This window comes from Alligator mississippiensis, chromosome 2 (assembly GCF_030867095.1).
Source record: "Alligator mississippiensis isolate rAllMis1 chromosome 2, rAllMis1, whole genome shotgun sequence".
Taxonomy (NCBI): Eukaryota; Metazoa; Chordata; order Crocodylia; family Alligatoridae; genus Alligator; species Alligator mississippiensis.
The window spans coordinates 242,109,145-242,123,990 of NC_081825.1; the positions used below are offsets into that span (position 1 = coordinate 242,109,145).

The following is a 14,846-nucleotide window of genomic DNA, read 5'->3' on the forward strand; positions in this document are numbered from 1 at the left end:
TTCTGCTGTAGCTTTCACAGGCAAGGAAAAAATGTCCCTACTAACTTTCACTATAAAAAGTCAAGGTTATCTGGAAATATCTTGTCATTTTAGTTTCATAGCCAATTTAGCAAAGTATCATTTTATACTTGATTTTTGTAAAATGATCAACTAAACCACAAAAGGCTAAACTGAATTATGCATCTGACATCTAGAGCAGTTACTGCCTAGCGGCATTGGAGAAAATCTATGACCTGACTGGAAGCAGGGGATGGCGACAGTAATTCTACTGGCATACCAGCAGCCTGTAGACCAGCCTGCAGTCTTCCTCTGAAACAGCATCACTAAGGATCTGTTGAGAATAGTTGTGAACACTGCTGCAGGAACAACAATGCATATATACATATGGTACAGTACATATACATGGTAAACAAAAGGGATGGGGACATTATTATCCCGAGTTATATGTGTGAAGGAATGGACCATAAACGATTGAATGAAATCCTTTTCCTCACACAGGTGCATGCGAAGGGAAAACAAAACAAAACCTTAACGCTGTCACACACCACATTTATTGCTTAGGTGTTTTTCTTAAATATGATTTTTTAGAATGGAAAAAGCAGAAGCACTTTTCAGTAATTCGTTTTTCTTCTACTCAGAAGTTCATTGGGATGGTTACTACTGAAGACAAATACAGGGACAGATCTGACTGGACATGCTTCCTTGGAGTTGTGACTATAGTTTGATCATGATGCAAAAAAGTAGAGCTCGTATGGGCTACTTTTCTCAAGTGGCCCTTTTCCTGTCCTCCCTCTCTACTTGATCAAATGGTCATCAAAGAGGGAAAACTGTATCCAAGGGAAGATAGGAAGGGACCTGCATCGCAAGATCCCTGGTAACAGGGAGGTAAAAAGGGACTCCTGTTCCAAAAATCTTGATGCGCAAATCAAAGAAAACAACACAAAATATTTCCCAAACCCAGCTTAAAATATAGAGTACACAACTTACCCTGAGATCATAAGGCAGCATCACCAGCATCCCACTGTGATCCATGAAATATGAAGCTTCATTATGTTCATACAGTTTCCTGTTTCTAGGCATTAGCAGTGGGGTGGGTAACTTGATAGCTCCTGCACAACATTGGTAAAACAGCATTAGCACTTGTAAAAGATCCCAGACTTTGTTTCTTTGCTTAAATTACTATTAAGGAAATACTAACTATTACTACCTTGCTTTAATCTACATCAGCGGGGGTTAACCTCTGGCCCACAAGGCTCCTCACAGGTCTGGAAATTGGGCAGCAGGGGAGCAGTGGCAGCGCTAATTGCCACTAACTTGCTGCCAAATTTCCAAACCTGTGGGGAGCTCTGAAAACTGGATATTGTCAGCCTGCACACTAGATCATAACAGCATGAAGTTGGGCAGGTGCAAGGGGTTACTCTGTGGCCAGGTTGGGGCACGTGGAAATCACAGCTGCGAACTGACCCTAAGTGGTGACCCTGCATAGGATCCAGCATGCAGCCCAAACCTGTGCCACTCATGTGGCCCAGAAGGCTGGAAGGTTGGGCACTAGTGTTATGCAGTCACCTAAATAATACCTATAAAGAAACTCCTACTCTAAATAGCTCTGCAGTGTTGGTCATTGGAACAAGATAATTCAGTATACATTGAAAGACATGGGACTTAAACAGACTAAGATCTGAAAACCTCACCATAGCCCACGTACGAGTTGAAATTTAAAGCCAGTTTCTCATATGTAAAAATAAAAATAAAAGGTTTTAAAACCTCAACAATTTGCATCTATTGGTCAATACAACCTTGTGTCTAATTTGCTAGTACTGAAATCATTGTACTAGCAAAAGTCCCTATATAAGGGACTTCTCTAAATCCCTTATATATAAAGTTATGCCTTAGGGAAAAAAGAAGGAACAATTGTAAGTAAACTCACCGTGTCTTTTAAAGATCCGGCTGACAGTCTCACACACGTTTTGCTGCATCTTAGTTGCCCGAATCGAAAAACTACCCTGCAGACAAAAATCCCTTTAAAGAAGTAGCACTTATACACAGACTTAGATGCAGAAATCATCATATGAACTTCTATATTTACTAAATATAAGATGAGGTCCCTCCCCCCACCACCCTCAAATCAGCATGGGTGAAAAAAGCTCCTCATCTTACAATTGCATACAATGAAACTTCATTAAATACACTGTCTATCCCTTAAACTGCTGCCAAAAGCAGCATGTGCTCAGTAATGCAAATCAACTATGAAGTTGACTAAAATAAAGCCAACACTGAATGTGACTATAAAACACTTGGCCCATGTTAGTAGGGACCTACCAAATTCATGGTGGAAGTGGGCTGAGCAGCAATTCCTTTAATTTTGCAGGCTCCCCTGTATGCTCCCCACTTCTCCCCACCAATTGAAGCGAATGGCAGGGCCCCTCCTCATGATCAGCTGGGAGGCGAAAACTGTGGTTTTAAATATGGTTTTTCCCTCCCAGCCAGTCAGCAACAAGCAGCAGGGCCACTGGGGCCCCTCTCAGGCACCAACAATGAGAGGGCAAGGAGGGAGCATGGGGGAAACCTGGAAAATTAAAAGAGCTGCCTCACAGCCCACTTCCACCATGATTTCGGTAGGTCCTTACACATTAGGCAAGCAAAGGATAGGTTAATGCAATCCACCTGAATAAGACTAATGCCCATTGCGTGTAGTCCTTATCAATGCTCTTTTTTAAGTCATGGTGAGCCACTAAACTGCGTGTATTTAGATTTCCTCTTCACTCCCACAGCTGAGCTGTGCCTTTCAATAATTCCTGTTTCTTCACAGCCTTAAATGTATGGCAAACATCACTAAACAGGGTCCCAAACAGTTCACCCAGAATTCCTGCACTGCTCCCTCTCTCAGCCTGTAGCATATGATTATCAGGGATCCAGGTTTTCTGTTTCCCACAGAAAAACTGAGAAAAATGTGGATTTCCCTTTACCCAAGAAAAATGCATATTTCTTTCAATGGAGAAACACACAGATTTTGCACTTTTGCAAAGAGCTCTCTGCAGGCTGGCAGAGTCCCAGCCTCTAAGGGTGGCAGGAGGCAGGGAGCACCATATGCATGTATATGCACATGGCCACCAGACAGTCTGGAGAGCAGCTCCTGCAGGTAAGTCTGGCAGGGGAGGAGGAGGGGGGACTGAGGCCCCCATAGGGAGGGAGGGAGTTGAGAAGGGCTGGGACTGCTACCCAGCTGAGCAGTGCATGGGGCTTGGAGCCCAGGGCCCCAGCAGAGACCAGGATGGGGCCATGGGCGGCTCGTCTTGGGGGTGGAGGTGGTGGGGCCAGCTCCCTGCCCCTGTGTCCCAGATTTGGGCATGGGGCGGGCTACCTGCTGCAGCCTCAGACTCCTCATCCTACTGCCCTACCCCGCAGCCGAGCAAGCAGGACTCAGCACGGTAGGGCACAGCAGGGCTGGGTGGGGAAGCTGCTTACCACTGCAAGCCCCACATCACCCTGGTGAAGCATCCCCTGCCTGCCTGGCAGCAGCAGGGGCAGAGGCGCGGAGTAGTGCCCCTTGCTGCTGCTGGGGCATGTAGGGTACATGTCACCAGGGCAGCACAGAGCTCGCAGCGGCCAGGAGTCCATGCCCAGCTCCGCTCTGCCCTAGGGTGGCCATCACAGAGGACAGTCTGGTTGTCCTCTGTTGATACGAAACCAGACTCCTCCATTTTTGAAGAGAAAAATAGAGGACATAAAGGTGTTGGGTTTTGTATCAATAGAGGACAGAGTAGCAGAAAATTGGAATGACCTCTATGATGGCTACCCTACTCTGTCCTGCTGCGTGGGGTCCCACCTGCTGGGCTACGGATGCTGTGAGGAAGGGCAGCAGGCTAGGGAGCCCAAGGCTGCAGTGGGCAGCCCACCCCCATCTGGGGGGCACGGGTCCCCTCTGGCCCTCCAACAGGAGTGTACACAGTGGTGGGGAGCCAAGCCCCCCCCCCCAAGCCCATAGCAGGCAGCCTGCATCTCTGCACCCATGGGCTCTGGCTCTAGCCATGCCACCTACGGGGGAGAGAGGGCCAGGCTCTGTGCTGCATTGCAGCAGCTGTTGTCTCCCATAGGCGATAGCCGGGTCTTGGGTGCTGCTGCAGGGGGCAGGAGGCTGTGGATCTAGGTCCCTGGCCCCATAACCCTGGCAGCTGGGGGCCCCCTCCAGCAGAGCTGTGGCTTGGGAGTGAGGGGCCTGGACCTGTGTTCTGCGAGCTAAACGAGCAGGGGAACTCTGATTTTTTTTATGATAATAAAATACCAAAATCAAATACCAAAATTTATAGGTTTTTAGAATTTATTTTATTATAGTGACTGAGGCACTGGTTGGCTTCCACACTGCTTTAAAATTGTAAATATCTCAATAAAACATTATATTTAATTGATACCTATATCACACACACACACACACACACACACACACACACACACACACACACACACACACACGAGTGGCATTTCATTTTAATCTCAGATTTGGGGGGGTTTATTAGAGAATTTGCAATTTTTTAATCAGAGAAAACCAGGATCCCTGATGATCAGTGCAGCCCTGCCCCCCAGGTTACTCTGCGCCTCATCTGCATATACATTTTTAGAGGATCCCAGGATTCGTGACAAGAACACCCAGTTCCAGTCATAAACAGGGGCTAATTAGCACATGCATCCTTTGTGGTGGGTATCTGGAGTCCACACACATACTGGGCAGTGCTGAGTTATAAAAGTTGTAAAAGTTTAGAAATATTTTACAAAGTATTTTAGAAAATCAAGTTTTAATTGTTATCATTAAAGGGCTGATCTGAAAGGGTACAACACGGTGATGTCCCAAAAACAAATATATTCTATTGGTACTCAGATACAAGTGCCATTAATGCAATAAAAATTAAGAATAGGAAGCAAATGTTCCCATAGTCAGACAAAGTCTAAGTTTTCGTTCAAATATAGGATTGTCAAATAGAGTAGTTATGAATTAGATGAACACATCAGAACAGTGAGCCTGATCTAACAGTTTATTAAGGGACCCCAGTTGAAATATTAATCATTGTTAGAAATGATCATGAAAGGCAGGCTTTCAGCCTTATCATATCCATATTTTTTTTAGCTGCAACAATTAAAAAAAAAATTAATTTGAAACTAACCTTTAGCATATCGCTATCATAGGTATAGTCTATTGCTGGGGAGATGCGTTGTGAAAATATCTGACTCATCATAGTCCTGTAAGCTTTCCCATCAACATTGGCTAAGGTATGGTGAAGTACTTCATGCAATTCAGACTCCTCCATCTGGGGAGGTGGGAGGTGTTCGCTCTTTAGCAGCTCCATGGCAGTTGGCCGTGCTGCAGGATCATGATTCAAAAGCCAGCTAATAACCAATCTCTACAAATTAAACAAAAAAATAATACCATCATGTTAATTTTTATCAAAAGTGGCATGGCAGGAATGTTTTAGATGGCATTACCAGTTACAAGTTAGTAAAATTAGGGGCTCCATAGAGAAAGCTAATATTGAATCTTGTAAAAAATGTTCTCTCATTATTTTAATACATTTTACTGATACAGTGGCAGAGTATATAAACACCACAAAAAATTCATTACTTCCGTCACAGCTCTTAGGGTGCTAGGTAATGATATCATAACTGAAAAAAGATGTAAAAACTTCAACAAAATGATGATTATTATACTGATTAAGAGACCACAGACTATCTAGCAAAAAATGCAACAAGAATTCTTAAACTATAGACACAATAAAAACAAGAATCTTAGGCTAGGGACAGGCATTTAACAGCAGCACTGCAAAAGTGCAGGAAATCTGCAGCATTAGAAAAATGTAGCAAAGGGATGTGGGGGCATACAAGTGTACCAGCTTCCTGGCTGAAGGGCTACCAAGTCACCTCAAAAGCAAACTCTCTCCAGCCAGGGGGCAACCAGGAGCTGCTTGTTGGGTAACCCTGCCCCTAAGGGACCCAGCAATTGACAGTCTGTCCTCCCCTCTACTGGGGAATGAGGCAAGTTGTTAATGATTAGTTGGCAGCTGCTCAAAAGCAGCAGCTACCACAGACAACCTTCTCACCCTGTAAGGGTGGAAAGGGGCAGGAAGAACTACTCTCCTTATCCTGCCACAACTGATAGTGTTGCTGCCAGAGCTCTAGGTCCGCCAGGGCTCTGCCAGTGGAGGCTCAAATCTCCCCATCCTAATGCTAAACTCACTTACCCATTCCACCAATTAGCAGAAATGGTAGGAAAAAGGAAGGGGCCAAATGTGGCCTATGGAGGCATTGCATCTGGCCTGTGGGGCTTCCCACAGGTCAGGAAACTTGGCAGAAGGGAAGCGTGGCCATTAATATGGCCACCTTGCCTTCTGCCAAATTCTCAAACCCTCTGTGCCTGGTCAGAGAAAGGCTATGTCCCTTCCCCTTGTGGGTCCAGGCTATACACCCAACTCTGAGGCTGGACCCCACCTCCTTCCCTCCCACAGGGCCAGGCCATGGACCATTGCCTTGGGATAATGGAAATTTCTAGATGATATAGAGGAGATTGTATGTTCTGTTTTAGGTGAGACAGTCCCAGATTTCGGAGGCTGGTCCTGGCTGGCTGCTGGGAATTATAATGGGCGCCCCAGAAACAAAGGGGTGGGGGGCACAGACTGGCTGAGAATCAGAGCAGCATGAAGTAACCTGCAGGCACACACCACTTTCTGGCTTCCATGCAGCCTGCCCCCACTGACTTGTGAGACTGTTGAGGGGATGGGGGGTGGGCGGCATCCCAGATTTCCAGGATAATGTCCCGGATTTCCATATGGCCAGCCTAAGAGTGTATAACCAGGGGTAGGCAACCCCTGGCATGGGTGCTAGAGTGTGGCATGTGAAAGCATTTTGCTTTGGCTGCACACCTCAGGACAGACAGCGGTGAAGGGGAAAGGGTTATGCTGACACAACAAGAATTGGGCCCCTTGCAGCTCCCCCGCTGTCCATCCCTGGCATGCCAACATTTTATGAGTCAAGGTTGCAGATGATTTTGGCACTCTGCTCATAAATGTTGCCAATCCCTGGCACAATGATTGTACAGCACCCTGTTCCTGGCTAACGGAATGAAGGCCCAGCTGAGAAGGGGTAGGGGGAGGAATATAAAAAAAAAATCCCAAGACTGTGTATGACTCCATTGAGCTCCAGTTGTCTCCACTGCCAAAATGAACCTCTGGTGGCCACTGCAGCTGGGCCAAACTTATAACAATAATTTTACCTCACAAATATTTTTTCTTTTCTGTGACACATTTTCTGCATTTGAAATAAAGGTTAGACTAACTGCTATGCAACACAGCTTCAATTTCACTTTAAAAGATATGATTGCACAGGAGAATTTTAGTCCAGATCCTATTGTGCCTCTAAGGAATCTAACTGGCACCTGCTGGCTTTTAGACAGCTAAGGGCTCATCTGTGCTTTAACAGCTGTATGTCTTTTTCCAAGCACACCCCACCAGGTTTGCATTTTGCAGAGCTACAGGCAAAATGCAAACCTGAAAGTACAACAATGAGGCTGTTTAGTGGTTGTTACCAATAACAAACAGCACTGGGACTAGAGGCCAGAATCTCCCTCCCTCTCTCCCAGGAGAGTGCCTCTCTCTTTGGACTAGAGTCAGGGCCCCCTCCTGCATTTTTAGATGCTCAGGAAGCCAGCTTCAACAAAAGGGATGAAAGACATCCTCAACCCTGCCTAGCTTGTAGGCTGAGGGGTAGGGTAGATATAGGTTCATACCCTATAGGCCTGAGGAAGACTTATAAAACAGATCCTCCCACTTCTGGGGCAAGTGCTCTAACTTGACATCTTCCTTTCTGAGCAAGTTTGATCCCAAAAAGATGTCTGAGCCTTGCCCTTCTGAGCAAGTAAAACTAAGCAAGATCTATATGTGACTGAAGTTTAAAAGACCCTCCACTGAGTATAAGAGTCACATGCCTCCCTAGGCAGAAGAGGTTGTCTTTGGAGTCACATAAGGCTTCTCATTGTCAGAAAGCAGGATGGAACAGGATTGGCCTCTAGGGGAACACTAGACTACTCAATGACAGAATGGGAGAATGACATCTCCCTGGGTGAACAGGACTGAACTCCAGAGGTGAGATATTTACTTTATGAGTAGTGGCAGCAAAGACAAAGACATCTTAAAGGCAGAATAGGATCTAGGCCTTTGTGTTTTAAGTATATGTAACGTCAGTTGTAGTAATTGCTTTATCCTTTTGAGTTTTCTTTTTACTTTGTTCTCATGTCATGTGATAATGACTTGGAAGAGATTACTAATCTAAAATGAAGTGAAAAATAATCATTAACATTTCTTAATATAGAATACCTACTAATTAAAATGACTGTAAAATTACCTGCTTTGCATGTTTCACTTCATCAAAGTCTTCTGGAAATACAATAGTAGGCTATAAAAGATCAAATACATTTGAATTACAGTAGTGAATCCAACTTGGGTGAACTAACCTTATTAAAATATGTATATACAGAAGACACAGTAAGTCTAGATGTTTTTATTACTCAAAACCAAAAAATGCAGTTGTCATAATTAAGGTTGTCAAGACAGCACTCCACTATTATTTATAATTATTTATGGGGTTTTTAATACAAAGTAAAAGACAGTCTCTATTTTTACAAGTTACCCAGTTATAAAGAAAAGTCCCCAACCTGTCTATGGCAACAACCCTCTGAAAGAAAATTTGGAGATAGTGAACACACTACCCCCTTGATCTCACAACAGTCAAAAACTTGTCTAACTCTATCCCAACTATACAGTTGGCCCAATAAAAGATATCACCCTAAGAAATCCTTGCTTCTGGCATAATTTCTGGACCATCACAACTGCAACACTCTTTCACTACCTTAATGTGAGACAAACTCAAATGTCCATGGTAGCTATGCAATTTCCCATTTATCCAACTATAAAAATCTTTCAAGATGCAATATATAGCACATTTACTTGCAATATTCTATGCACTTTTCCCGTCTTACTCACTAAAGTATGATAGACACAGCCACAACGATGTTATACATACAAGTCTTAATTGGCTCAGAACGAAGATCCTTTCTGATGCAGTACTCATAGGATGGTAGGACATCTCAAAGAATATTATCCCCAGGCTGAACAGGTCCACTTTCTAGGGAAGAAAAATTCAAGTAATGAAACTAATTGCAATAGTTATTTCTGACATGATCGAAGTAATAGACAAAAAATAACTTACTTTCCATTCTCTTCTGGGAGTCCAGAAGAGCAATTATTCCTAATAGAAACATAGTTCATCATTTAGATTTCCCCATACAACATAAGTTCTATGCTATCATATGTACATGGTACTACAACTATTTCAAGTAACCCAAAACACATTTTAGCAAGACCAAAAATGGCAAAACTAAGACTCAAAAAAGATTAAATTTTGTTTCCCTCTAGCTTTAATAGGCATCTTGATTTTTATTTGTTAAATTAATTTAGTTGTATAATCAAGGTTAAACAATGGCTACCGTGTATATTTTTAAAACTAGTGTACAGGGCTGCAGTATTTCAGCTTTTAAGCTTTTAAATTTTAGTCATATCTGTACCTGACAATTTACAGATAGACAAAGTTTACTACACAGAGACTTTATGGTATGTCTCTCGGAAGAGAAGACTGTTACTATTCACTCACAAAAAACATAGGAAATAAGACTGGGCGGGCTCTGGATATGGAGTACAATTCCCTGCTGTTGTAGCAAACTATATCATATAATCTTACTTGAATTTTTAATGTTCTCTATCAAGCTTGTTAGGGAGGCTGGGGTTTTTTTTTGTCCTCAAGCTCCCATCAGAAAGCTGCTCCAGAAACCCAGTCCTCTGATGATTAGACACCTCATTTCAGGATTAGATTGATATATAATCAGTGAATACTCATATGTTCTTTTGCCAACTATATCTTTAAACTTGCATATTGCTGTATTTACTTGATTCCAAGGTGAGGTTCCCCCCCACATTTAATGTGGGGGAGACCCTTGTCTTAGAATCATGAATTCTAAATGGGGGGTAGGCGGCTGCTATGGCTCGGGCTCCAACCCCTACCCAGGGTTCAGGCTGTAGCTACAGCTACTTTTTGCCTCTCTGCATCCCCCCGCATACTATATCCCCATTCCCCCACGGGCCCCTCTCCCTTCCCCCCCCTCTTACCTTCGGTTTATGCAGAGAGGCTCTATGCACACTGCAGCCTGGAGTACTGAGCACAGCACGAGCCCAACACCAGAGCAGCCCACAGGGCTGATATGGGGGACTCGGCTGGAATTGTGCTCAGTGCCCAAGACTAGAATAGGGATGGAGCCTGCTGGCATGGAGCAAACACTAGGGGGAAAGGAGGACAGCAGATGCTGGGGAAGGAGGAAAGCAGAGGCTGGGGTGCCAGATAGGGAGCAGAGGTACCAGGGGACTGGAGCAAGCAGGGGACAAGTTGCTTGACCTTCCCACATACATCACCTGCATCCCCACTCCTGAAACAGTGGGAGGGATGAATTAAAGAAAACCCTCCAACAATCAATCTATACATGGAAAATTATAACAAATTTATAATTTTTTTTTTTATGTATAGAATCTAATTATTGCAGATAGTCTTAAATACAGTGTCATCTTACATTTACATAAATATGGTAGGCTCTTCTCCCTTTTTGGTGTTTAATTCCTTGCTGTGTTTACAACAGCAAGTGTAGCCCTTCTCAACCTTTGATTTGTAGACTATGCAAGACAAGCTTTTTTAGACTCTTCTCATGGGTTAGGCTCTTCATTTCCTTGATCTTCCTAGTGGTATCTCTCTCCTTGTTCCAGTCTGAATTTATATTTCTTGAATAAGGGAGATAATAATTTTGCACAGTATTCCAGATTTCATCATGTGTTTTATTAAGTCATATCAATATTACCTGATTATATGTTGATTTAGTGCTTCCTTGGACCTCTGGGCTCACGTATAATGCAGTGCCAACCATCCCTGTCAAGTTACCTGTAAACATACTTAAAATGTTAGTTTCAAAGAAACTGCTGTGGAATATAGCAGCAAAACGGTTAAGACAATATAGTTTCCTTATTCTTTAAATAGGATTTTAGTACAAAAAACTGGCATGACTTAGAAGATTCTCTTTTCTTTTGTATGCTATGCATCTTCTATTTATAAAATTGCACTTTACATGCACAGGCTGGACAGAATGGATGAAAGTTTAGCTTGATCACGTAGAGAGCTCTGAACACATGTACCCACAGATGGGAATTTCACTAAACTACAGCGGCAAGGGTGGATCAAGAGGGGGCAGGCAGTACAGTCATATCACATTTTGAATATGCTGCACATGAGCTCTTGATGCAGAGTCCGGCTGGAGCCCCTGCTTTCATGTGGTTCCAGAGCACAAAGACTGAGAGCTGTCACCATTCCTCCTTTCCCTTGCTGCTGGATTCAGTGGGAGCAGGAGGAAGGTGAAGGGCAAACAGCAGATATTTCTGAGCTCCAGTATGTGTGTGTAGGGGATTGGACAGGGGCAGGAGGGGGAAGGCATCTCCCCTGTGTTCCTGGATCTGCTGCTGTACAGTAGTAAACCTTGGAGAGAAAGGTGAATTCATTTTTCTGCAGACGCACTGGACTTCTCTCCTAGTATAGCAAATGCAAAAGGATGACTGAACAAAATAAACCTGAATTGAGAGGGTATGAGTTTTATAATCCTTTTCAGCAATGGAGACTGGAGGATTTCACCTCGTTCAAGTACATAAAGCAAAGACCATTGGAAGATTTTTCTTGAAACTAGTTTTAAATGCAAAAAATATATATTTTTAGATTTACCCGATGGGTCAGGCTTAGTGAGACTGCCGTCTGAATGATCTTCCCCTTGTTTAGAATCAGCCTGAAAAGGGGGGGAGGAGGTGGGAGAGGAGAAATTATACATCTATTATTTAAAAGATTTTTGTTGGCTTTTTCAGATTATCAGTTTATAGTTTCATGATTGCAATTAATATAGTAATTTGTTTTGAAAATTATTTAGAATGAAACATTTTAATTATGTATTAGGCTGCATTCCTGAATACAAATGTACGAGTATGACAAGCTCCCAAGTTTGAAAATTTTGGCTTTAACTTAAAAAAAACCAAACAAACAACACGCTCGCTTCAATTCTAGACAATGATAAAGCCAGTTAATGAGTAAGAAATGCATTTTACTCTTTGGCGCATGTAGGTATGAACACAAAAAATGCCTTAAATTATGGAGTCGAATTAAATTAAGTAGTGAAATAAATAAAGGAGCTATGCACTAAAAATCAAATGAACATTAGCTTTTATTTAATACGTTCCTGCCACATTACTCCTACATCAAATAAAAATGCTTTCATGCAGTTTCTGATATTGTTTGGATATTATGATAAAAAAACCTTAATTTTACTTAACGCACTTACTGTATTTGCTGGGTGATCTGTAGCTAACCCAAAATCACCAATTTTCACATGATCCTCAGAATCTAAAAAAATGTTTACAGGTTTCAAATCTCTGTGAATCATTCCCTGTTAATGAAGTAAAAAAAAAAAAAGAGAAGAATGAGAAGGGCTGGATGCATGTGCGCGTTTGGTTACGTACCCCCACACACCCCGCCCCCTACACACATACCTATCTATCTAGATACATGTAACCTCTCTTTTATAAGTCGCTATGAAACAGTATTAGCAATGACCTCTTTTGGATCTGTATACAGTCTACAAAATTAGTGATTATTATTGAGATAATGCTTGAAGACTATAGTTTAGCAGCTATCAATTTTCAGTGGTAAAAGTTGTCTTTTTAAACATAACAATTTGCTTAATTAAGGCAAGTCTAGAGCAATTAATTAAAGTTTATGAAGCTATTTCAGATAAAAATGGATAATAATGGAATAGAGTATACAAAAAGACAAAACAAGACAAGACTTATTTTACAGACTCAAGACAGTTAATAAGGACTCTAGATACTGTAATGTTTACAAACTTTTTCATGGATGTAAGCTAATCCATCCAAAATTTCTCGGAAAAGTCTCCAAAGACGACTGGTATCTTCACACAATGCTTGGTCAATAGTATCCCGTAATGTGCTCTTTTCACAATATTCCATCTTTACATGCAAAAAAAAAAATTGCTTTAGTTAAGAAAAAAATGAAAGATGCTTATCTCTGAAAATATATTAATGCTTTACTCTGTTCTACAACCACAAAAAGAGCTGAGAGCAAATTGTATAGATCAGCTGTGCTCAGCCTTTTGGGGCCATGGACTGGATGTGTGGTGCAGGGCCAGATCATGCCCTGTACCACTTCCCTGGGGCCCTCAGCTGCCTCTGGCAGGTGCCTGTGTGCCCAAATTGGGCCCCAGGCCATGCCTGTACACCAATCTAGCATGTTACCTGGCTTATTGGACTCTCCAGGGGTCTGGAAATTTGTCAGCAACAGACTGGCAATTGGTACCACTGCTCCCCCTGCTGCCAAATTTTCAGACCTCTGGGGACCCCTGCAGGCTGGATGGCATGAGTCCACAAGCCAGATCTGGTCTGTGGTCTGGGGACTGAACACCCCTCGTTTATATCATTCAACAGCTCATGTTGTTCTGTGAGGTCTTTATCTACCAGCAAAAATCATGAACTATCATCTGCTGTTATTGCCACAACTTCCAAAATTCCAACTCTTATAAAAGAAACCCTTCCTTGACTTCAAAATAAAAAACAAAAACTCAGTGGACCTCAAATCTAGAAGAAATACTGTTTTAAACTGTTTTCTTAAATAGTTCTGGACTGACTCCAACTGGAGTTGGAACTCATTAGTGATGTCCATGGTGTTCAACCTGGAGGCTGTAAGTGACAACCAGACTCTTGCCTTGTCATAGGGTTGCTACTGTAGCAGGTCAGTGGGGTCTGAGTCTATCTACGTTGATTTCACTGGCTATAGTTTGAGGATTGTATTGTAAGGACATTCTACCACTGACCTTAGAGTAGCTATCCTTAAAAAACAAACAAACAACCATGCACAACTTTAAAAACCAACTTGAGCAGGAAATTGCGTAAAGAGAAATCATCCACAGGCTGGCTTGTGTTAACCATTTTCAACTGGGACTACAAATTCGTAGTCCATTATCTGGACTAGCTGTTAACTCCAGTATCCTTCAAAAGGTGATCTGCTTTATTCATCCCAACTGATCTAATCAACTTAACTCTTTACCTCTCTGAGCAGGCTCCCCTCCTATCCCTTCCCATCCTGTATAAAACCTTTTCTTTTCTGCCAGTCCACTCACAGAATCAGAAGCTCTGAACCAGTTAGTCTCTAAGATGCCACCCTACCCTACCCAACCTTTTGCCTTTTACATTTATTCAATCCGACCATGATCTTTAGAAATTAATAGGCTGTATTTAAGTTCCACAATTGGAAGTAGGTTCATAAGCAACACTGTGATTGCAAAACAGTGAAAAGGAGTGATGCTCCGATTAGGAAATTAGTCCAAGTAAAGATGGCAAGCAAGAGTTACATAAACACAAAGGGTGGATATTAATTCCTATCTCTAGTAACTAGGGGCCACTTCCAAAAAAGTATTTATGCATTAGTCCTCTCTTAACTGGACTGTGTGTGTTTTTAATGTAATGTAATTCAGAATTGATCCGAACAAATGCTTATGCACACATGAATTTTAGATTTTGCTATGCAACTTATGTCCTGCAGTACTTGAGCTAGAACAGGGGTGGCCAACCTGTAGCACGGATGCCACAAGTGGCACAGGCAGCCTCTGTGTGGCACACAGCAGATGGGTAAGGGGACAGGGAGTACAGGGGTTGATAGGGCAG

General features: G+C 42.6%; 1 protein-coding gene across 1 annotated transcript in view; it reads right to left on the reverse strand.

The window, feature by feature from the left end:
• Positions 1 to 14,846, reverse strand: part of EIF2AK4 (eukaryotic translation initiation factor 2 alpha kinase 4) — a 72,537-nt gene that overhangs the window by 24,715 nt on the left and 32,976 nt on the right. Inside the window, exons 15-23 of the mRNA XM_006275882.4 lie at positions 13,014 to 13,136; positions 12,452 to 12,556; positions 11,845 to 11,905; positions 10,937 to 11,016; positions 9,061 to 9,162; positions 8,383 to 8,433; positions 5,157 to 5,393; positions 1,928 to 2,003; positions 988 to 1,109 (exon numbers count right to left, since the gene is read on the reverse strand). Coding sequence (XP_006275944.1) covers positions 988 to 1,109; positions 1,928 to 2,003; positions 5,157 to 5,393; positions 8,383 to 8,433; positions 9,061 to 9,162; positions 10,937 to 11,016; positions 11,845 to 11,905; positions 12,452 to 12,556; positions 13,014 to 13,136 — 957 coding nt within the window. The remainder of the gene's footprint in view (positions 1 to 987; positions 1,110 to 1,927; positions 2,004 to 5,156; positions 5,394 to 8,382; positions 8,434 to 9,060; positions 9,163 to 10,936; positions 11,017 to 11,844; positions 11,906 to 12,451; positions 12,557 to 13,013; positions 13,137 to 14,846) is intronic.